Source organism: Ursus americanus, chromosome 5 (genome assembly GCF_024610735.1).
Source record: "Ursus americanus isolate L20-20 chromosome 5, mUrsAme1.1.p, whole genome shotgun sequence".
Taxonomy (NCBI): domain Eukaryota; kingdom Metazoa; phylum Chordata; class Mammalia; order Carnivora; family Ursidae; genus Ursus; species Ursus americanus.
The window spans coordinates 29,549,942-29,573,468 of record NC_142131.1 but is presented as its reverse complement, the minus strand read 5'-3'; the positions used below and the strand labels follow the sequence as shown (position 1 = coordinate 29,573,468).

At 43.8% G+C, this 23,527-nt stretch overlaps 1 protein-coding gene across 7 annotated transcripts in view; it reads left to right on the top strand.

Annotated features, from left to right (window-relative positions):
* Positions 1-23,527, top strand: part of PDE8B (phosphodiesterase 8B) — a 248,116-nt gene that overhangs the window by 163,095 nt on the left and 61,494 nt on the right. For all 7 annotated transcript variants that reach the window (XM_045796423.2, XM_045796422.2, XM_045796421.2 and 4 more), the window contains exon 10: positions 1,539-1,599. In XM_045796423.2, the coding sequence (XP_045652379.2) occupies positions 1,539-1,599 (61 nt within the window). The remainder of the gene's footprint in view (positions 1-1,538; positions 1,600-23,527) is intronic.

Below are 23,527 nucleotides of genomic sequence, written 5' to 3'. Positions count from 1 at the left end.
CAGTTAAATTTTGTGAGAGGGTTTACAAAGCCAAGCAGGATCCCCAAACAGTGTATCACAGACGAGCCTTTGGTAAACTGGCTTGAAGGTCGACACTAGCTTCACAGCACAGTTTACGAGGGACACATGCTGTCTTGTGATGTTTTGGAAGAAGAGGTATGAGTTGTCAGCCTAGTAACCGGAAGTGGAAAGTCCTGCCTGTGACTCTTAGGACTACCTGAGTTCCTTCCAAATTTTGGGTGGTTAGAAAACAAAACATTCTGTAAAGTGAGCAAAATACCTGTATGTCATTCCCTCTCCAATTTTCCTTGTGTGGTAAGTTTTGAAATTGTTACCCCTCAGTTCAGAGACCACTGTCTTGTATTTCCTGCCATTTAGCTTCCCTCAGGGTCGTGGGCCCCTGGCAGGCCTGACAAGGGTCATGAGCACAGAGAGCAGCCTCCCGGGCCCCCTTGGCATGGCCATTTCCACCAGCCGTCCGGCTCAGAGGCCATGATGACTGTCACACATTATCATCATCCTTCGACCGTCTTCTCAGAAAACTTGAGCTAAGATGGACTGTGTGTGTGTGACCAGAATTCTTAGGTAATGAAGGCAGAGGAGACATTATTGCTTGGTAATTTCTGTCAGAATGAACTTTTCTGATCTGATTTTACAGATAAGAGAGAAGTTCCTTTGTCTAGACACAGTGTTATTTTCCCCCCCACTTGTGGGCAGTGTACTATCAGAGGAAATTCTTACTAAAAGTAGGTAAATTTGACCTCTTCCTGTTTAGTGAAGCTCATTACAGAATAAACGGTATTTTCTATGCTCTCTTCAGGGTCTTCTAGAGAAAGTTGATTCAAAGGAAGAGAAACAGAGAGGAGACTCTTTGCTATAAAATCTCACATAGCCCTCTAGAATTCCTGGTTCCACTGTCAGTAGAAAAATCTACCTTGAACTGATTTTTGTGCCAGGCGGAGGCAGCTATAGTCTCTTTCTGGTCTCCCTCGTGGTCATGAGAAAGACTGTAGGTCGTTCTGGGATTCCATCCATAACCTTGAATTAAGACGAGTTTTCTCTGCCTGAAAAATGCCATCATTGCGATGACTGTGCTGTGAAAGAATATGGAATATTAATGTAAAAACAGCGGCCATGTAATTTGGTTATTGTCCCAATGAGTCTTCTGCTTTTTACATCAGCTGTAAAAGTATTAGTGTCAGTGGAATTAAAACCAATTTTGTCTGGAGTAGCATTTCATGCCATCACTGAAGATACCTGGGAGACGGTTTCAGGAGTCTGTTGCAAGACCAAGGACCCATTAGGAAAGTGCTTCTGAGCCAAGTGTGGCTAAAAGGGAAGCCCAAGTTTCCAAAGGCATGTGTGGCCTACGCGTGAAAAATGGGCTTTCCATAGACTGCGTTTTGTTTGAAATTTAAATCTGCCCTAGAATGCACCCTGGGATTTTGCTTTAAGAAATTCTGTTGATGTTTTCATTTGCTGGTTTGTTGAATCATCTCCTATCTGCCTCACTAATAACTGATCATTTATGTTATTAGGAAAATTAGGCATTTTGTCTCCCTCAAGAAACTGTGTTGTACCACTGACAATAATAAGCAGGTACGGTATTCCGTTTCCTTCCTTCGCCTTGTCACCTTGACCATGCGTTACGTTTCTCACCACTGTTCTCTGCCTGTCTTTCTCCGTAGCTTCCTGTAGTTGCCCATTTAGGAGGGTTATGGCAAAATTAGGCTCCTTTAACAAATAGTTAAAAAAAAAATTTGCTGCAAGCTTCTGCTGCTTTATTAGAAAGGCACGTCAGTTACGATTTAGCTCGTGGCCGTGCAACTGAAGACTAATGTATTTGATGAGAGCAGAAAATTCTTCTTCCAAATAAAAACTGTTCTATTTTTTCTGTCTTAATTTCTTAAACGAATGAAAAGCATATATGTGTTTGAGCATTTCACTCCTACAAATTCCTATCAAAAACAATTGTTCCAAGTTAGTAAAAATTAGTGCTCTGAGCACTATTGGTTTTTACCATTACATCATGTAGGACAAGACATTAGAATCTTGTTTTTGGGAGTAACAATTTTAGTTGCTATGTTGCTATGTTGAAGAACTTTTGAGGATAGTTTTATCATAGAGAGCAATGCTGATACTCCTATATTTTCCTTTTTCATTATGCTTTTGATACTGGATTGTGTGTATTTGCATCATGCTTTAAAATTTATTGGTTAAAAAGTTCTGAGGTAATGTAATTATCAGTGATCTATGTGTGAAAACACTAAATGTAGCTTTTGACGTTTATGGAGGTTTTAAAAGAGATAATATCTTCAAAGGATGGGAAGGTTTTGGGGGCATAAAACATTTTAGGGAAGCATGTCAGGGAGCTGGAGAGTGTGGGGTCAGATGGTGGAGGCTGACCAGGCAAGGAGAGGAACTGCCGGGTGATAGGACCGTGGACGCCTGGGCTCACCCCCCTTGAGTACACCGCTTCCGGAGGGGAGGCGGGCCTGGGTGCTGTGACCCTGTGCAGGATTTTCAGCTGGTATCTCAGTCCATCAAAGGTACCCGTGCCTCATACTTTTTTTTTTTTAAATAATGATTTGATACTTGTATATATTGCAAAATGATCACTATGATAAGTCAAGTAAACATGCATCACCAGACATAATTACAACATTTTTTCTTGTGATGAGATCTTCTTTTGAGACCTGTTCTCTTAGCAACTTTCAAATTTACATTACAGTGTTAAGGATAGTCACTATATTGTACATTATATCCCCATGACTTATTTTATAAGTGGAAGTCTGTACTTTTGACCCCCTTCACCCATTTCACCCCGCACCCTTCTGCCCCCACCCTGCCTCTTGCAACCAACCTGTTCTCTGTATCTATATGATCGGTTTTTTGTTTTTGTTTTTGATTCTACATATAAGTGATACCGTGTAGTATTTGTCTTTCTTCATCTAATTTCACTTAGCATAGTGACCTCAAGGTCCATCCATGTTGTTGCAAATAGCAAGATTTCCTTCTTTCTGGTGGCTGAGTAATACTCCATTGTGTATATTTTCCACATGTTCTTTGTCCATCCATCCATCAATGGACAGTCAGGTTGTTTCTGTGTCTTGGCTGTTGCAAACCATGCTGCCATGATCCTAGGAATGCAACTATCTTCCTGGAGTTAGTGTTTTCCTTTCCTTTGGGTAAATGTCCAGGAGTAAATTACTAGAACATACAGTAGTTCCATTTTTAATTTTTTTGAGGAATTTCCATAGTGGCTGTGCCAGGATACATTCCCACCAACAGTGCATGAGGGTTCCCTCTTCTCCACATCTTAGCCGACACTTGTCATTTCATATCTTTCTGATACTCGCCATTCTAACAGAGGTGAGTTGATAACTCATTGTGTTACTGATTTGCATTGTCCTGATGACTAGTGATGTTGAGCATTTTTGCATGTACTTGTAGGCCATCTTTATGTCTTCTTTGAAAAAATGTCTATTCAGATCTTCTGCCAATTTTTAAGTAGGATTTTTTTGTTTGTTTCACCATTGGGTTGCAGGAGTTCTTTATATATTTCGGTTGTTAGCCCCTAATGTGATATGATTTGCAAGTATTTTCTCCCATCTGGTAGGTTGCCTTTTTATTTTGTTGACAGAAGCCTTTATTTTGCTGTGCAGAAGCTTTTTAGTTTGATGGTAGACTCAATTATTTTTCTTTTGTTGCATTTGCTTTTGGTGTCATACCCAAAGAATCATAGCCAAGATTGATGTCAAGGAGCTTAGTCCCCGTGTTTTCCTCTAGGAGTTTTATTGTTTCAGATATTATATATGTTCAAATATTTCATCCATTTTGAGTGGATTTTTCCATATGGTCTAAGATAATGGCCCAGTTTCATTCTTTTGCATGTGGCTGTTAAGTTTTCCCAGTACCATTTATTGAACAGACTATACCTTCCCCATTGTATATTGTTGGCTTGTCATAAATTATTTGACCACATATATGTGGGTTTATTTCTGGGCTCTCTATTCGGTTCTGTTGATCTATGTGTCTGTTTTTATGCCAACTCCGCACTGTTGGGAGTACTATAGCTTTGTGATGTAGTTTGAAGTCAGGGAGCATGATGCCTCTGGCTTTGTTCTTCTTTCTCAAGATTGATTTGGCTACTCAAGCAAAATATTCTAGAACAGCAAAGGGAATCGTCCAAGATTTAGTCCAACATAAAATGCTTCTTTCAACACTGAGAATTTCATCGAGGATCAGGAAGCTTTCACTTCTATCATCACATAGAAAGACGCATTCTTGGGGACCTGGGGGAAAGGAAGGGAATTTAGCTTTCATAGAAAAACAAATTCTCCCAGCAGCGAAGTTGACACATTCCAGGAGGAAGGATGAGGTCTACGTGAGAGGTGACGTGGGTGGAGGGGAAGGTGGAGGGCATCCTGGTGGCTCTTGAGAGACAAACTACTGAACCCAAGCAGGGCAAGCCAACCTGTCACAGGCGGTGAAGCGTAGATGCCCCTGGGCTCATTCACACTCAGACCAGAAATGAGCCCAGGGCAGTTCACGTCCAAAATTAAGCACAGCCTTCCCCTACCAACCTAGGCTTGCTCCTCCTCCTTCCTGTCTTTATCAGTCAGTCGGACCGCAGTCTCCTTGTCACCAGTCTCCTTGCAACCACATGTGCCCCAATGCTACCCATCCTTCACGGTCCATCCCAGGGAATGTCAAGCGCCATCCCCCGCCTCAAGCCCGCAGGTACCTTCTTCGCTGTGTATCACCCCCACCGTTACCGTGGCCATTTGTGTGCCTCACTGGCCTCCCTCTCCTGTGGGGCCCCCTGCCTGTGCTTGTCTTGGTGAGGCTGTCCTGCCCGGTGCATAGTCGGTCCTGCCACTGTGGGTTAGCTTGACTGGAATCGAATGTCAAGGTCCTGGCTTCCTGCCACCTCCAAACCCTTCCTGCTTCACAGAGAAAGGAGGCAAACCCTAGTACAGGACTTAGGGATGCAGCATCGCAGGGCCACCTCTTTTCTGATGCTCTAAATAGAAATGTCTTTATTGCCGTGAATTAGCTGCTGTTCTGAGAAGAGTGGAAACGTAGAGCTCAGATACCCTGAGCCATTGACGTCACCTAATGGTGCTGCACAGGCCTGGAGAGACACTTAGATTTTCCAATAACAAAGAATTTTTATGTCTCTGGCTAGCCACAGTGTTTTTCCTCCTCATCTAAGGAGGCTGAGGTGAATGGTGATGGGTCTGTGACGGGAAGGGCTCCCCAGAGGGTGGGAGCAGCCTGTCTGAAGGCGGTTCTGGCCGCGCTGCTTTCTGGGGTTTAGCCTTGACGTCAGGATCCGCCCATGGGCTTGCATTTTAACAAGGAATGAGGTTGTAAGCCAGGGTGCTATCTTCGGGTAGTGCCTGTCATCAGAAAACATCCCTTTTCCTGTGTGAACCCTGTAGCTTTTTGCCAAGGGTCTGGGAGTGCTCGGTGAGGTTTGTCGTCTGTAAACCTGTCTTCCACCGCACACACATTTGCTCCCCAAATGTGCCCAGCACGGTCTCTGCCCCAGAAGCCGTGGGGGGTCACAGATAAACAAGATAGATTTCTAGAGCATGGTGCAGGGGAGGTAGGAGCCAAGAGCAGGAGAAGCTAGAATAAAGGACCAAAGGAGACTGGCTAGAATTTTTTTAGGTGTCATCTAGGACAAGGGGCAACAAACTGCACCCTGCAGGCTGAATGTGGACTGTTTTGTGTGGAAAGCTCTGTTGGAATACAGCCACACGCTTTGTTCTATCGCTCTTATACTGCAACAGCAGACAAGTTACTGCAGATGCTACGTGGCCCACGAAGCCCAAGATGTCTGCTGTCTGGCCCTTCACAGAAAAAGTCTGCCAACCCCATTTCCAGAGGATAATTTTCTTATTGGACTACCCACTCTGCTAGGCCTGGGACAGTCTCTGGGATCCCAGAAATGGCTCCCTCCATGCGCAAACACATTTCTTGGGGCCCTTTGCCTTTGTGCCACCCGTGCACCCTGGTGCAGAGCCTGTCTCAACCCCTTCATGCGGTAAGACAAGAGGACCTAGTCCTTTAAGGCTTTCGCCTTTTCATGGGGTCTACAACCAAATCCAGATGCATGACTCAAAGTGGAATTTCAGAGATCTGCTACTATGGTCCAGGAGTCAGGCTCGTACAGGGAAAGGAGACTTGCAGATCCTGACTTCACACTAGCTTCTCCTAAGCTGGCCCGGACAAAGCAGTGGGGCCTCCCCACTGGTGTCCCAACAGTGCCCACCCTTAGTGCATCCCCCATTTCCACTTTTTCCTCCAAGCCTTGGCCGTGAGAATACACAGTGCTCCAGAAGCCAGCATGCCAGTGGCGGGTGCAGAGCCCTGGCGGAGTATGACGGCCAGCAGGCCAGAGGGTGGCGGTGCGGCTGTCAGTGCTGCGTCCTTAGCGTTGGCTCACTGGGCCCTCTTCTCGTGGATGGATGGCTCCCAGGCCATGGAGAAGCCCCAGAGAGGTGCAGAGCTTGCCTGTCCGGGAAGAGGAAGTCGCTAGTTTTTGTGAAGTTAGGGAGCACAGACACCAATGAACAGCTGCAGAAAGTCCCCCGTGTTGCACTGCGATAGAGCAGGGGAGGGTCGTCAGCAGGCTCCGAGGAGCGTGGCGCTGTCTGGCTAACCAAGGTTCCGAGATAAGGGCCGAGTGAGAACAGAATGAGAGCAGTCGGACCTGCATTTTCCAGACCCGGGGCGCGCTAGGGGTGGGGAGAAGTACCTGATTTTAAAATTCCACTGACAACCTCTACTTCCTCATTTTAGGGAAGAAAAGTTGTTTCAGCAATGATAAAAGTGGGAAGGACATAATGTCTGAATGAAGAACAGCTATTGAACTTGAATAAGTTTGACTTAATGGATAAACTTGCTTCTTCCATTGCAAACTGATGGGAGCATCATCAGAGCTTAACATCAGCGTGGAGATGGATGTTTGGGGGTCATTGCTTTATTATTTTTTAAATACTGATTTATTTATGAGAGAGAGGGTAGTGGTGAGGGAGAGAAAAAGCAGACTTCGCGCTTAGTACGCCCAATGTAGGCTTAACGCAGGGCTCCACCTCACAACTCCAACATCATGACCTGAGCTGAAATCAAGAGTTGGTTGCTTAACTGACTGAGCCACGCAGGCACCCCTGGGAGTCATTGCTTTAAAAGCACGTTCACCTATGTAACTTGTTTGAGAACAGTAGGAGCAGAAGTAGGAGCTGAATTTTCTACATTTGCTGTGATGGAAACTTGCTTTGAGCTCAATTTTGGGGGTTCATTTATATTTTGTTTCATAGTCTGCTGTTTAATCTTGAAATTTTTGAAGATTAGGAAAAAAATAGAACTTTACTACAGTAACAATGCATATGACTAAGCCTGTCAGAAGTACCTAAAACAAGATACAAAGGGTATTGAATAGTAGCAAGTAAGAAAGGAGAAAGAACAGGTCTTCAGTTTGCTAAGACTTCGTGTGGGGAAGGAGGGACTGGGCCCCAGGGAAGGCAAAAACAGTGGGAATTTTAAAGGAATCAGATTAGGCTCAACATTGGAAAGAATGATTAGAATGGACCGGACCCCTATGTAGTTTGTGGGTAGTAAGTTCATCACTAAGGGAGGTATTCAAATAGTATATTGAGGACTCAGTAGGAAAAGCTGTCTGGGGAGGTCACTGACTGGCCAGACGTCAGTCTAGATCAGTGGTTCTCCAAGTGTGGTTCCCTGGAGCAGCAGCAGCCCTGGGAATTTGTTAGAAGTGCGAAGTCAGACCTAGAGAATCAAAGCCGCAACACAGGGCCTGGGCAGTCTGTTTTAACAAGCCCTCCACGTGATGCTGACTCACTCTGAGGTTGCAGAGCTACCGGACAAGACGAATGGCTGCCAGGCTCTGGTACTGTGAGCTCGGATCACTGGTTCATGGACAGGGTCTGTTCTGGGTTAAAGCTACTCAGAAAAGATTTTTTTCACTTCTGGCCATCCAGCCCTCCCCTCCTGAGTACGGGGACCCTGACCCACACTGCTCAGGACGTTGGCTTGCAGAGGACCCCGTATTTTCCTGATTTTTGGACTTGTCCTCTAGGTATGGCAGAACAGGGTCCTTAATACTGAGACCATCTCATAGCTCATGGTATTCTTTACAAAACAGAAGTGGCCGCCGCAGGGAACCAGGGGAGACAGGCACACCAAATCACAGGATGGGTTCTGCTCATTGCTAATCCCTAGTGATAAAAATGTTTAAATTTGTCCTAAATGCCCAATATTTGATATACATCACATGTTTTTAATGGCATCAACTGTTGGCAGCTTCCTTGTCATTCAGGACTCAACCCAGCTTCTCCTCCAAGAAAGCTTCCAGAACCTGCCAGCCGTGTCTCGCCCGTACCTGCCATGAGGTGATGGGGAGGCTTCTCTTCTGCATCACCCATTGGACTGTTAATCTTAGGCTGCCTTGGATCAGTTCTCACCTTGGGGCAGGGACGCCACCATGTGTGCCCTGTAGACATCCAGAAATTATTTTGAAAACTGATTTTTACTCCCTAACACAGCAACCTTTGGAAAGCCTAGGAAATGGAAGAGGAAGCTTCTGTCTAGCCCCGAATTAGTATTATGCGTAGAGTGTCGATCTCTCGGAAGCTAATAAGTCTCATGCGCCGTTAACTATTTTCCATGTTTTTCCAAGGCACACGTCCAAGGTTGACTTCTTAAAGGGAAGTTGGAGAAAAAGGGAAATGCAGTTGGAAACATGACCTCAGTAATCCCTGGAAGCGCCTGTTCACCTTTGGAAATGTTTTTTGTGCCATCAGCGTGTTAGCATGATGCTGAGTTTGTGCACGGGGACGTGACTCAGTAGATGCTCCAAATATTTGTCGATGTATTTGCTAAAGCCGCTAAGTAAACATAATTTTTCCGGTTAGCTTTAGTACATATTTACATGAAGCTATTTAAAGAAAGGCCTCTGATGTTGCAAAACCACAATTTTTCCTGAGAACTAAGTTGGAACTGCCAAACCCTGAGCAGACCTGAATGGAGTACCTGCTGCGTGTCTGAGGGCACGGAGCCTCAGTAGGCGGTCCCAGCAGGGAACAAGGACAGGCAGGGACACTGAGGATGCAGCGATGGGCTTACATGTGCGGGGAAGTCTTGGGTCAGAGGAGAGGAGACACACAGCTTCGTGGCTGGCATAGCGGGTGGCTGCCGTGGCCAATCACGACAGGCTTCGGGAAGGGCCGCTGGGGTCTGAAACTGAGAGGGAGTTACCTGGCTGCTGAGGGGGAGGGTGAACCCGGAATGTTCTGGACGTGCACACCTACAATGAGCACTGTGGGGGAGCAGGTAGATACAGGTGCCCTCACCCTGTCAGAGCAGCTTGGCCCTGTGTGGTCCACAGGACCCCGGACCCGGGGCTGTCCGCTGTGCACGGTGATGGGGTTCCATAGCATTGTCCTCTCTGCCACCACAGAGGTGTTCAGCCGCTCCAGGGGGAAGTGTCAGCTTGCAGAAAAACCAGTTTGACTGAAGAAAGATAGGTTTGGTAACGGCAGTAAACAGGCATAGACACATTTAAGACCTCTAGGATTTAAAGAGATACTATGTTGGCCTTTGAGGAGAAGGAATTTTTTTTCTCCTAAATTTAACTGAAATTCTAAAGGCTGCATTTTTATTGATTTGTCATTCAGGCTGTTGGAAGATTCTGCTCACTGTGCAGACTTAGACTAATGGAGCCCAAGAGACTTTCACGTTATCTTAGACCTGATTGTTAAAAGTTGTATTTACTTACCATTTTTTATGCCATTTATGGATATTAGCACTATCTGGAAATTTTTTGTTTTCTGAGGCAACAGCTGGTGGCTGACTCCTCAGAAGGAATTCACTTCACATTGAGAAGGTCTCAGTTCTGGACAGGCTGGGCCTAAGCCGAGCATTCACTCGTCCATGGAGTGGGCATCAGTTGCCTCCAGGCGCTGTGGTCCAGTGGAAGTCACAAGGCCGGGCGAGGCTGAGGTAACAGGTGTCTCCCCACATCCGCTTCCACTGAAATCCTTGGGTGGCTAATGGGACCCCGGCACCCAGTCAGTCACCCTCACCCTAAACCTGGGAACCCCCTTCAGCACACTTCCTTTTTTGCGTCCCCCACATCCAGAAGCCACTTAGTCTGAAGAGTGTGTCCTCCTCACAGCTCTGGACTCCATGGCCTTCTTTTCATCCCACTGTGCATTCTGGTTGTCTTGCTCCAGCTTCCTGTCTGCTGTCTGCCGCCATTGAGGGGTGTCCTGGCACCAGCTCATCCAGGCTCAGTAGGGCTGATGGTTTATTTTCTGTGTGAGCAAGTTGTTAAACCACCCATTATTAAACACTTAAACTATGGAAACATGCAGTCCATTTTTTCAAAACTAAGTTCTCAAAAGCCATCACTTACTTCCTGAGTGTGTTACGACATTGTACTATTACCTATGCTTGTGAGGACATCAACGTTTGTTTCCTCTGTGGGACAGAAATACCACAGGAAGCTGAGCTGCCACGGTCAACAACAAGTCGTGTTGGTAGCTTCCAGCAGCCAGGCTGGGGGTATGTTTAGACCAGGGAAATTGGCAAACACTACAAATCAGGACTTTTTTTGTGTGTTTAGATAAAACCTGCTTGGTTTATTAGAAGTGCTCCTTTTAATGCCATTACAGTGAAGACAATGAATGGGAACCCCCCTCGCTCTCCATGCAATGTTTATGTATGTGTATGTTAGCTATTCATGTCTACAAAAATTCTTTCTGTAACAACAGGAACCCATTGTAAATTCTGAACAGAGAAACTCATAGGGAAATAGGATCAGGAAAGCCATGTTGGAGTGGACAAAACCCAAAAACTTTTAATCGATATTTGTGGCTTTTTTTTTTTTTTAAAGATTTTATTTATTTACTCGACAGAGACAGAAACAGCCAGCGAGAGAGAGAGGGAACACAAGCAGGGGGAGTGGGAGAGGAAGAAGCAGGCTCACAGCGGAGGAGCCCGATGTGGGGCTTGACCCCACAACGCCGGGATCACGCCCCGAGCCGAAGGCAGACGCCCAACCGCTGTGCCACCCAGGTGCCCCAATATTTGTGGCTTAATCTAGATCACAGTACATCTGTATTGGTTGAGTTTGTTTTGTTTCATTGAGGTAGAATTGACACATAACGTTGTATAGTTTTAGGTGTGCAGCATAATGATTTGACACATGCATGAATCGCAAAACGATCTCCACGGTAAATTTAGTTAACATCCCTCACCACACAGTTAAAATAGTTTTTCTTACGAGAATACTTAAAATCTACTCTCTCAGTAACTTTCAAATATGCAATACGCTATTATTATAGTCACCGTGCCACATATTACATTCCCGGGGCTTATTTATCTTATGACGGAACTTTGTATCTTTTGACCACCTTCACCCAGTTTACCCACTCCCTGCTGCTAGCAGCCACCAGTCTGTTCTCTGTATCTATGAGATAGGGGTTTGGTTTGTGGATTCCACATATTCCACATGAGATAATATGGTGATATGGAGTTTTTCTTTCTCTCTCTAGCTTATTTCATGTGCCATACTGTCTCAAGGTCCATACGTGTTGTTGCAAATGGCAAGATTTCTTTCTTTTACTCAATTGTATACATATTTCCCATTTTCTTTATCCATTCATCACTTGATGGACACATAGATTTTTTACATTATATTGGCTATTGGAAATAATGCTGTAGTGAACAGGGGGTACATATATTTTGTCAGAGAGTGATTTCATTTCCTTCTAATAAAAACCCAGAAGTGGAATTGCTGGACCATATGGTAGTTCTATTTTTAATCTTTTGAGTAATCTCCACAGTTTTCCATAGTGGCTAAACCCATTTACATTTCCAACAGCATAAAAGTGTTCCTTTTCTCCACATCCTCTCAAATTTCTTCTAATTTTTTGTCTTTTCGGTAATTACACTTCTCACAGGTGTGAGTTCATATCTCACAGTGGCTTTGATTTATGTTTCTCTGAGGAATGGTGATGTTGAGCATCTTTTCATGTACCTGTCGGCCATCTGTATGTCATGCTTAGAAAGATGTCTGTCCAGATCTTCTGTCCATTTATTTTTTTTTAAAGATTTTATTTATTCATTCGACAGAGAGACAGCGAGAGAGGGAACACAAGCAGGGGGAGTAGGAGAGGAAGAAGCAGGCTCATACCAGAGGAGCCTGATGTGGGGCTCGATCCCATAACGGTGGGATCACGCCCTGAGCCGAAGGCAGACGCTTAACCGCTGTGCCACCCAGGCGCCCCTGTCCATTTAAAAATCAGATCGTTTGCTATTGAGTTGTATGAGTTTGTTATATGTTCTTACATGTTAGCCCCTTATCAGATATGTGACTTGGAAATACTCAGTAGATTGACTCGTCATTCTGTTCATGGTTTCCTTTGCTGTGGAGAAACTTTTTAGTTTGCTGTAGTCCCAGTTGTTTGTTTTTCTGTTGTTGCCTTTGCTTTTGGTATCGCATCCAAAACACCATCATCCAGACAGATGTCAAGATCCTGATGTTCCGTTTTTTCTTCTAGGAGTTTTATGGTTTCAGATCTTGTAATTAAGTCTTTAATCCATTTTCTGTTGATTTTTGTTTATAGTCTGAGATGGTGATCCAGTTTCATTCTTCTGCGTGTAGCTGTCCGGTATTCACAGACCGTTCATTGAAGAGACTGTCCTTTCCTCATTATATATTCTTGGTTCCTTTGCCATACATTAATTGACTATATATTTGTGAGTTTATTTCTGGGCTCTCTATTCTGTTCCATTGATCTGTGTATTTATTTTAATGCCAGTAATATACTCGTTTGAATACTATAGCTTTGCAATACACTTTGAAATCGGGGAGTATGATGACTCCTGCTTTGTTCTTTCTCAAGATTGCTTTGACTCTTCGGGGTCCTGTGTGCTTTAATATAAATATTAGGATGGTTCTATTCTGTGAAATTACCATTGGAATATGACAAGAATTGCATTGAATCTGTAGACTGCTTTGGGTAGTATGGACATTGTAATGGTGTTAATTTTTCCAGTCCATGAGCAGGAAACATCTTCCCAAATATTTGTGTCTTTCTCAGTTTCTTTCATTAGTGTCTTACCTTTTACAGTTTTCAGATTAAAGGTCTTCCACCTCCTTGGTTAAATTTTCTTTTAAATGAAAGAGGAGCTTTATTAAGGTCTCAGGGCCTTAGGCTCAGCCAGAGGCCACCCTGTGGGCAAAGGAAGAGCTGGTGGAGGGGCCATATTTGACCATCTTTTGGGGGCACAGATTGTTAGTGTAGCCACACTTCTCGCAGCAGGTGACAGCACAGAGGTGCAGGTGAGCAAAATATTTGCAGCAGATCATCTTCTCTTAGTCCTATTTCTTTTTTTTATTTATTTATTTTATTATTTTTTAATGTTTTTTTTTATTATATTATGTTAGTCACCATACAGTACATCCCTGGTTTCTGATGTAAAGTTCAATGATTCATTAGTTGCGTATAACACCCAGTGCACCATGCAATACGTGCCCTCCTTACTACCCATCACCAGTCTATCCCATTCCCCCACCCCCCTCCCCTCTGAATCCCTCAGTTTGTTTCTCAGAGTCCATAGTCTCTCAGGCTTCATTCCCCCTTCTGATTACCCCCCTTTCTTTATCCCTTTCTTCCCCTACTGATCATCCTAGTTCTTATGTTCCATAGATGAGAGAAATCATATGATAATTGTCTTTCTCTGCTTGACTTATTTCACTTAGCATTATCTCCTCCAGTGCCGTCTATGTTGCAGCAAATGTTGAGAACTCGTTCTTTCTGATAGCTGAGTAATATTCCATTGTATATATGGACCACAGCTTCTTAATCCAGTCATCTGTTGAAGGGCATCTCGGCTCCTTCCACAACTTAGCTATTGTGGACAATGCTGCTATGAACATTGGGGTGCATATGGCCCTTCTCTTCACTACATCTGTATCTTTGGGGTAAATACCCACTAGTGCAATGGCTGGGTCATAGGGTAGCTCAATTTTTAACTTTTTAAGGGACCTCCACACTGTTTTCCAGAGTGGCTGTACCAACTTGCATTCCCACCAACAATGTAGGAGGGATCCCCTTTCTCCACATCCTCTCCAGCAATTGTTGTTTCTTACCTTGTCAATTTTTGCCATTCTAACTGGCGTAAGGTGGTATCTTAGTGTGGTTTTGATTTGAATTTCCCTGATGGCTAATGATTTTGAACATTTTTTTCATGTGTCTGTTATCCATTTGTATGTCCTCATTGGAAAAGTGTCTGTTTGTATCTTCTGCCCATTTTATGATTTGTTTATTTGTTTCTCACGTATTGAATTTGAGAAGTTCTTTGTAGATCTTGGATACCAGTCCTTTATCTGTAGCATCATTTGCAAATATCTTCTCCCATTCCGTGGGCTGCCTCTTAGTTTTTTTTGACTGTTTCCTTGGCTGTGCAGAAGCTTTTGATCTTGATATAGACCCACAAGTTCATTTTATCTTTTGTTTCTCTTGCCTTTGGAGATGTGTCATGAAAAAGGTTGCTTTGGCCGATGTCGTAGAGGTTGCTGCCTATGTTCTCCTCTAGCATTTTGATGGATTCCTGTCTCACATCGAGGTCTTTCATCCATTTGGAGTTTATCTTTGTGTATGGTGTGAGAGAGTGGTCAAGTTTCATTCTTTTGCATGTAGCTGTCCAATTTTCCCAGCACCATTTATTGAAGAGACTGTCTTTTTTCCACCGGGTGTTTTTTCCTGCTTTGTCAAAGATTAGTTGCCCAAAGAGCCAAGGGTCCATTTCTGGGTTCTCTATTCTGTTCCATTGGTCTGTGTGTCTGTTTTTGTGCCAGTACCATGCTGTCTTTGTGATCCCAGCTTTGTAGTACAGCTCGAAATCCGGCATTGTGATGCCCCCAGCTTTGTTTTTCCTTTTCAACAATTCCTTGGCGATTTGGGGCCTTTTCTGGTTCCACACAAATTTAAGGACTATTTGTTCCAGTTCTTCGAAAAATGTCATCGGTATTTTGATCGGGATAGCATTGAAAGTGTAGATTGCTCTGGGTAGCATGGACATTTTAACTATGCTAATTCTTCCGATCCATGAGCATGGAATATTTTTCCATCTCTTTATGTCTTCCTCAATGCCTTTCAAGAGTGATTTATAGTTTCTAGAATATAGAAACTTTATGTCTCTGGTTAAGTTAATTCCAAGGTAACGTATGGTTTTTGGTGCTATTGTAAATGGGATGGATTCCATAATTTCTCTTTCTTCAGTCTCATTATTTGTGTATAGAAATGCAGCTGATTTCTGAGCATTGATTTTGTATCCCGCCACATTACTGAATTGCTCTATAACTTCTAGTAGTGTGGGGTGGAGTCTTTGGATTTTCAATATATAGTATCATGTCATCTGCGAAGAGAGACATTTTGACTTCTTCTTTGCCGATTTGGATACCTTTTATCCCTTTTTGTTGTCTGATTGCTGTTGCAAGGACTTCTAGTACTATGTTGAATAATAATGGCGAGAGTGGGCATCCTTGTCGCGTTCCTAATCTTAAGGGAAAGGCTTCCAGCTTTTCCCCCATTGAGAATAATATTTGCTGTAGGCTTTTCATAGATGGTTTTTATGAAATTGAGGAATGTACCCTCTGTCCCTACACTCTGAAGGGTTTTAATCAGGAAAGGATGCTGTATTTTGTCAAATGCTTTTTCTGCATCTATTGAGAGAATCATATGATTTTTGAATTTTTCTTTCTGGATAAAATCTAAGACACTGATCGATTTGTGAATGTTGAACCACCCTTGCATCCCAGGGATGAATCCCACTTGGTCATGATGGATAATCTTTTTAATGTACTGTTGGATTCTATTAGCCAGGATCTTGTTGAGGATTTTGGCGTCCATGTTCATTAGGGAAATCGGTCTGTAATTCTTTTTGATGGGGTCTTTGCCTGGTTTGGGGATCAAGGTAATATTGGCCTCATAGAATGAGTTTGGTAGCTTTCCTTCTGTTTCTATTTTTTGAAATAGCTTTAGGAGAATAGGTATTATTTCTTCTTTGAATGTTTGGTAGAATTCCCCAGGAAAACCGTCTGGGCCTAGAGTTTTGTTATTTGGAAGGTTGTTTATCACTGACTCAATCTCTTCATAATTAATTGGCCAGTTTAAAAAATCAATTTCTGGGGCGCCTGGGTGGCACAGCGGTTAAGCGTCTGCCTTCGGCTCAGGGCGTGATCCCGGCGTTCTGGGATCAAGTCCCACATCAGGCTCCTCCGTTGTGAGCCTGCTTCTTCCTCTCCCACTCCCCCTGCTTGTGTTCCCTCTCTCGCTGGCTGTCTCTATCTCTGTCAAATAAATAAATAAAATCTTTAAAAAAAAATCAATTTCTTCCTGTTTCAGTCTTGGTAGTTTATGGGCTTCAAGGAAGGCCTCCATCTCTTCTAGATTGCTTAAATTATTGGCATAAAGCTGTTGATAAAAGTTTCTAATAATCCTTCCAATTTCATTGGTGTTGGTCGTGACCTCTCCTTTTTCATTCATAATTTTATTAATTTGGGTCCTTTCTCTATTCTTTTGGATAAGTCTTGCCAGTGGTCTGTCACTTTTATTGATTCTCTCAAAGAACCAGCTTCTAGTTCTGTTGATCTGCTCTACCTGGTTTCTAATTCATTGATTTCTGCTCTAATCTTGGTCAACTGCTTCCTCGTGTGTGGATTAGGTCTGTCCCTCTGTTGCTGTTCCAGCTTCTTGAGGTGAGAATATAAAAACTGCAATTTAGATTTTTCTATTCATTTGAGTGAGGCATGGATGGCTATGTATTTCCCCCTTAGGACTGCCTTTGCAGTATCCCATAGGTTTTGGACCGTTGTGTTTTCATTCTCATTGGTCTCCATAAATTGTTTAAATTGATTTTTGATTTCCTGGCTTATTGAATCATTCCTGAGCAGGATGGTTCTTAGTCTCCAAGTGTTTGAGTTTCTTCCAAATTTTTCCTTGTGGTTGAGTTCCAATTTCAAAGCGTTGTGGTCTGAGAATATGCAGGGAATAATTTCAGCCTTTTGGTATCAGTGGAGACCTGTTTTGTGTCCCAGAACATGGTCTATTCTTGAGAATGTTCCATGGGCATTAGAATAGAATGAGTATTCTTTGGTTCTGGGGTGTAGTGTTCTATATATATCTATGAGGTCTAACTCGTCGAGTATGGCATTCAAAGCCCTTGTTTCTTTGTCGATTTTTTGCATGGGTGTTCTGTCTGTTTCTGATAGTGGAGTGTTGAGGTCCCTTACTATTAACATATTTTTATCTATATGTCTCTTTATTCTGGTTAAGAGTTGGCTTGTGTATCTTGCTGCTCCCCTGTTGGGGGCATATACATTTATAATTGTCATATCCACTTGTTGAATACTTCCTTTAAGAATAATATAGTGCCCTTCTGCGTCTCTAACTATAGTCTGTAGTTTAAAATCCAATTTATCTGATATGAGAATTGCTACCCCAGCATATGAGAATTGCTACTTCAGCTTTCTTTTGAGGTCCATTTGCGTGAAAGATGGTACTCCATCCCCTTACTCTCAGTCTGAATGCATCTTTGGGTTTAAAATGAGTCTCTTGTAGACAGCAAATGGATGGGTCATTTCTTTTTATCCAATCTGCAACCCTGTGGCATTTTATGGGAGCATTTAGGCCATTTACATTGAGACTGAATATTGAGAGATATGATTTTAATGATGCCATGCTGCCAGTACAGTCTTTGTTTCTATCGATTGTGACTTTCTGTTCTGTATCACTCTTGGGGCCTTTTTACCTTTATAGAACCCCCCTTAATATCTCCTGTAGGGCTGGTTTCGTGGTTACGAAATTGGTCAGTCACTGGCGATTCTGGAAGGTCTTTATTTCTCCATCCATTCTGAATGACAGCCTTGCTGGATAAAGGATCCTTGGCTGCCTGTTTTTCTCTGAAAGAGCTTTAAAAATGCTCCCCAACCCTTTCTCTCATTCCAGGTCTGTGTAGGCAAGTCTGAAGTAATTCTGATATCTTTGCCTTGGTACGTGAGAAATTTCTTTGCCCTGGCCGCTTTCAATACTGTATCCTTGGATCTAATATTTGCGAATTGCACTATGACGTGATGTGGCGCAGGTTTGTCGTGGTTGAGCTTGGGAGGGGTCCTTTCTGCCTCTTGGACATGAATGTTTGTTTCCCTTGTAGACTAGGGAAGTTTTCAGCTACAATTTGTTCAAATATCTCTTCTAGACCTCTGTTTTTCTCCACCCCCTCAGGGATGCCGATGATTCTGACATTGGAACGTTTCATTGAGTCAGTAATCTCCCGTAACCTACATTCATGAGTGTGGATTTTTTTAAGTCCAGATTCTATTTTAGCTTTCTCTTCTACTAACCCATCCTCCAATTCGCTGATACATTCTTCTGTCTCATTCACCCTGGCTGTCAGAGCCTCTAGTTTTGACTGCATTTGGCTCATAGAATTTTTAATTTCTGCCAGATTTGCTCTCATTTCCGCCTTTAGAGATTCTATATTCTCATTAACATTTTCGTTAATACTTTTTTCAAGTCTACACATCATCTTGACCATTGTTACTCTGAATTCCATTTCTGATAATTTGGTTATATCCATATCCATTAGTTCTGTGGCAGAGGCCACAGACTCATTATCTTTTCTTTGCTGGGGGGGATTTCTCCTCGTCATTCTGATGAGGAGAGGTTGCGGGGTTGTCCAGAGCCCAAATTATTGACCAGGACCCAGGCCGTGCGCCCTTGTTTTATAGGGATCTTAGGGATGTGGGCTTCTTGATTTTCCAGCCTGCCTTCTGGGGGAGGGGCCTGCCACGCCGATACTCAGGCAACCTTGTTTGGGTAGAGTCTCCGTGTCCCCTGCCAGGGGGAATGGGGGTGGGCACACTGTTAGCTGGTATTTCCAGGCTTTTGTTCTCTGGCGGCTTTCCCTGCCGGTTTTCTGTGATTCTTCCGAGAGTCAGAGCAGCAGTGGCTGAATCTCAGCCTCTGTCTCAGAACAGAGGGATCGCGGACCGTTCTCCACTGAGCTCTCTTGGCCACTTTAACTCTGTTTCTGTTGGTGCTGCTCAACCCTGCAGCGTCCCGGGATGTGCGCCCCATGCCCGGTGTCCCAGCCCTCACTTCCAGGGCCGGTGCGTCTCTGTCCTTTGTGTTTCTAACACCGCCAGCCGCCTGCCGCCCATCGCACTCCCAGAGCTCCCGGTTTCAGTCTGGCTCCAGTGAGCACACCGGAGCTCCGTTTCAGTCTGGTGACACGCGCTCCCCACTCACAGTCCCAGTCTGTTCTCTCTCGCGGGTGCAGATCCGCAAGTCCGCCCGCTCCCCCGTGCAGGTGGCTACCGCTTCCCGGCGCCCGAACGCGGCGGCTCCCTCCCCCTTCCGTTTATCTTCTGATATCTGTGCGCGGTTTCACGGCTCCCCGCTTTGTACAATACTCAGCGCTGGAGATGTTCATTTGTAGAGATCCAGATGTATCTTCCTTCGTCTCAGGCTGATTCCGTGGATGTTCAGGATTGTCTGGTACCTATCCAGCTCGACTCAGGGGACTGGCTGAAAAAGGGGTCCCCTACTCCTCCGCCATCTTAACTCTAGTTATTTTATTTTATAATAATAATTTTTTATTATGTTAGTCACCATACAGTACATCCCAAGTTTTTGATGTAAAGTTCCATGATTCATTACTTGCGTATAACACCCAGTGCACCATGTAATACGTGCCCTCCTTACTACCCATCACCCGCCTATCCCAATCCCCCACCCCCCTCCCCTCTAAAGCCCTCAGTTTGTTTCCCAAAGTCCATAGTCTCTCATGGTGCATTACCCCTTCTGTTTACCCCCCCCCTTCTTCCCTTTCTTCTCCTACCGATTTTGTCTATGGCCATACCACCCTGAACGCGCCCGATCTCGTCTGCTCTTAGCCCTATTTCTGGGCCAGCTGGTGGAGGGAAGGCTTGATGACATCACCTCCCAAGCTGTTTCTGGACAGTTTCTGGATATTATAGTCTGATAGGGCACAGCCATCCTCCAGCTGTTTGCCTACAACAGTCAGACACTGTTGGTCAGGCAAAATGCCCTGCTTGTCTTGGATTTTGGCTTTGACATTCTTGATGGTGTCACTGGGCTGCACTTCAAGGGTGATAGTCTTGCCTGTCACTGTCTTCACAAAGATCTGCATCTCTGCGTCTGCTACAGGGCCACCACCACCAAACAACTTGGCCACCTTGTTGAAGAGAAAGAGCCTCCTTGGTTAAATTCGTAGGTATTTTATTATTTTTGGTGGAATTGTAAGTGGAATTCTTTTCTTGATAATTCTTTCTGGTGTGTTTGTTAGTGTGTAGAAACACAACTGATGTTTGTATATTATTTTTGAAATCCTCCAACTTCACCTAATTCTTTAGTTGTAACAGGTTTTGGGGTTTTCTGTATATAAGATCTTTAGGGTTTTCTATATATAAGATCATGTCATGTGCAAATAGTGACCATTTTACTTTTTCCTTTTCAAATTTGAGTATCTTTTCTTTTTCTTGTCCAATTGCTATGGCTAGGACTTTCAGTACTATGTTGAATAAAAAGTGGTTCCATTAGTTTAGGGTGTGCCAAGACCTCTTAGTGTCCCAAAAGAGAGGATCTTGGTCAGAAGGAAGACGCAAGCTGATTGGAAGCCTTGACCCTCAGGCAGCAGCTTTTAAAGTATGAAAATGTTCCTCTTCCAGGCTAGGACTAGAAGATAGACATGCCCCTCTGCTATCTCTGCACTGTGTGCTGATAGGGGGATAAAGGAGGCAGGGAGCGTGTTAAGAACTGTGTCTATTCATTACAGTCCTGTAGGATTTGCAAAAATAAGTCCCAGTGGCCACTGGAGCTGGGTGATCAAGGGGTGTCCCTGGGTGACAGCCATAAAAACCAGGGTTCTGTATATGTGCACAAGTGCCTTTCTGGGCGATACCAGTGACATGAGGCAGGACAGAGGAAGATTGGAAAGACAGTGTCTGCCAGCCTCCCAGTCTCTGGAGAGTATTGCAGTCAGCCCATAGACATGTGTTAAATTAGAAGCCTGCCACTTGGGGCGCCGAGGTGGCTCAGTCAGTCAAGCATCTGCCTTCAGCTCAGGTCATGATCCCAGGGTCCTGGGATTGAGTCCCATATCGGGCTCCTTACTCAGTGAGGAGTCTGCTTCTCCCTCCCCCTCTACCCCTTCCCCCTGCTCATGCTCTCTTTGTCTCTCTCTAAGGTAAATAAAATCTTTAAATAAATAAATAGATAGATAGATACATACATACATACATACATACATACATACCTGCCCCTCAAGCCAAAGCTTTTAAGATAAGCAAATAGGCCTCTTTCCCAGAGAGGTTGGGTGCTTTCAGTTTGCTGTCTATGCTCTGGGTCCTAGATGTTAGCCACCGTGAGTCTGCATGAGCCCTTTAAGAACCCTTCGTTTTCTCTAGCCTTGTGGGTCTCAAGGATGCAAGCCCCATTGGCTTACAAAGCTGGATCTTTTGTGTGTCCATCTCTCAGGTGGAAGTCTTAAAAGTGGAATGCCAGATTTGGGGTTCAGAACTGTCACTGCACAGAGATAAGCTGGAAATTGAATTTCCTCCTGATTGTGTATTGACCCACTGGGGGTGGGGCTTATGGCAGGATTCTTTCTCAGCTTCTCCTACCCACTTTGATGTAGGTTTTTTCTCTGCATTTGCCTGATGTATAGGTGTTGTTCAGCTCACTTCTGGATTTCCTTCAGAGGTGATATGTAGTCGTAGATTTAGTGTGTGTATGGGAGAAGGTAAGTTCTAGAGTCTCCTACGTCACCTTATTAAACCTAAAAATTCCCAGGACTTATTTTTTGGTTGATTTTCTAGACTTAAAAAAGTGGTGGAGAAAATGTTAATAATACACATTAAATTTAAATGTGCATTAAATTTGTAGCAGTGTCATTGTGAATAGCAGAAAAAATTAAAGCAATATCCTTCCAGTATTGAGAAACTATTACATGATTCAGGGAAGAAGTTCTTCACATCATTAACAAATGAGTGGAGTTCCTATGCAGCTCTTACTGTGCTTTCATCTTACGGCTTAATGTCCGTGAAAATGTCAACTCCTATTCACGTTGAAACTCTACTCATTCATCAGTTGAAACCATCGCTAAGCTTCTCATACAAGAGGTCAGCAAAAAGTCAACAAAAGTGTTTGGTGAGAATCAATTGGCTGTGTAAAATTTATGGTAAGAATATTTTATATTTTAGTATCTAGGAATTGCTGCACATCTTTTATGTCAAGTTGGCAAATTTTTTTCTTAAAGGATCAGATGGTATATATTTTAGGCCCTGTCTATGCCTCTGTCACAACTACTCAGCCCTGCCACTGTAGCAGGAAAGCAGCCATCACCCAATCATGATATGTAAATAAATGATCCAGGCTATAGTATAATGAAATTATAGTTACAAAACCAGGTAAAAATATACTTACAAAGTCCTTGGGCCATAGTTTACTGGCCTGTTTAATCAGTAGTATTTACAGCAAACTTAGGTGTGGATATTTATGTATTTTTCAGTGCGCTACTTGTTAAATCTTGACTGGCATGCCATCCCATCCACAGTCCCCATTCTGAAGGATCTCCCAGTAGCTCATCATCATCTAAAATAATAAATAAAAAAACGTAAATAAAAAATAGGGATGCCTGGCGGCTCAGTCGGTTAAGTGTCCGACTCTTGATTTTGGCTGAGGTCTCGGTCTCAGGGTCATCAGTTCAGGCCCCATATTGGGCTCCATGCTGGGCATGGACCCTATTTAAACAAAATCACGCACGTCTTTTAGGAGCGCACAAAGTGCTCTGTCATCTGTCTCTGCCTACTGCCTGTGTCATTCACTGCCACTCTGATCTCCCACACCAACTCCATGTAGTTCCCTTCAACAAACCCAGCCTTTCTGTCCCTCCGGTCACTGTACTTTTCCATCCGTCTAGCCTGCTCTTCATTCCCCCTGTCCTCCTGAGAACCCTTGCTCACCTAATTCAGGTCATGTTTCTCTAAGATTTTCCCCAACCTCTCTCTCTCCTGGTCTATGAGGACATCTAGCCCTTCCCACGCTGGAGCCCAGCTCATAAAGGGCGACATGTTGCCAGCCCCTACGTCCCCGTCTCCCACTGATGCTGTCTGAACCCAGGAAATAGTTGATGAGTGGAGCTTGCAGAAGATCTTACATTTCGATAATCATAAGATGTGTCCTGTATTGAACACTTTGTATCCCTTACTCTGTAAGTACTTTTCATACATTAACTCCTGTAATAATCACTGCACCTCTCTGACGTAGACACCATGATCCCCATTCTACAGATGAAGAAACTGAGGCTTGAGCTGGTTAAGCAACCTGTCCAAGTTTCACGCTGGTCATGCGTGGTGGAGCCAGGATTCAAATTCTAAGTAGTTAACATATATAAAAGAAAT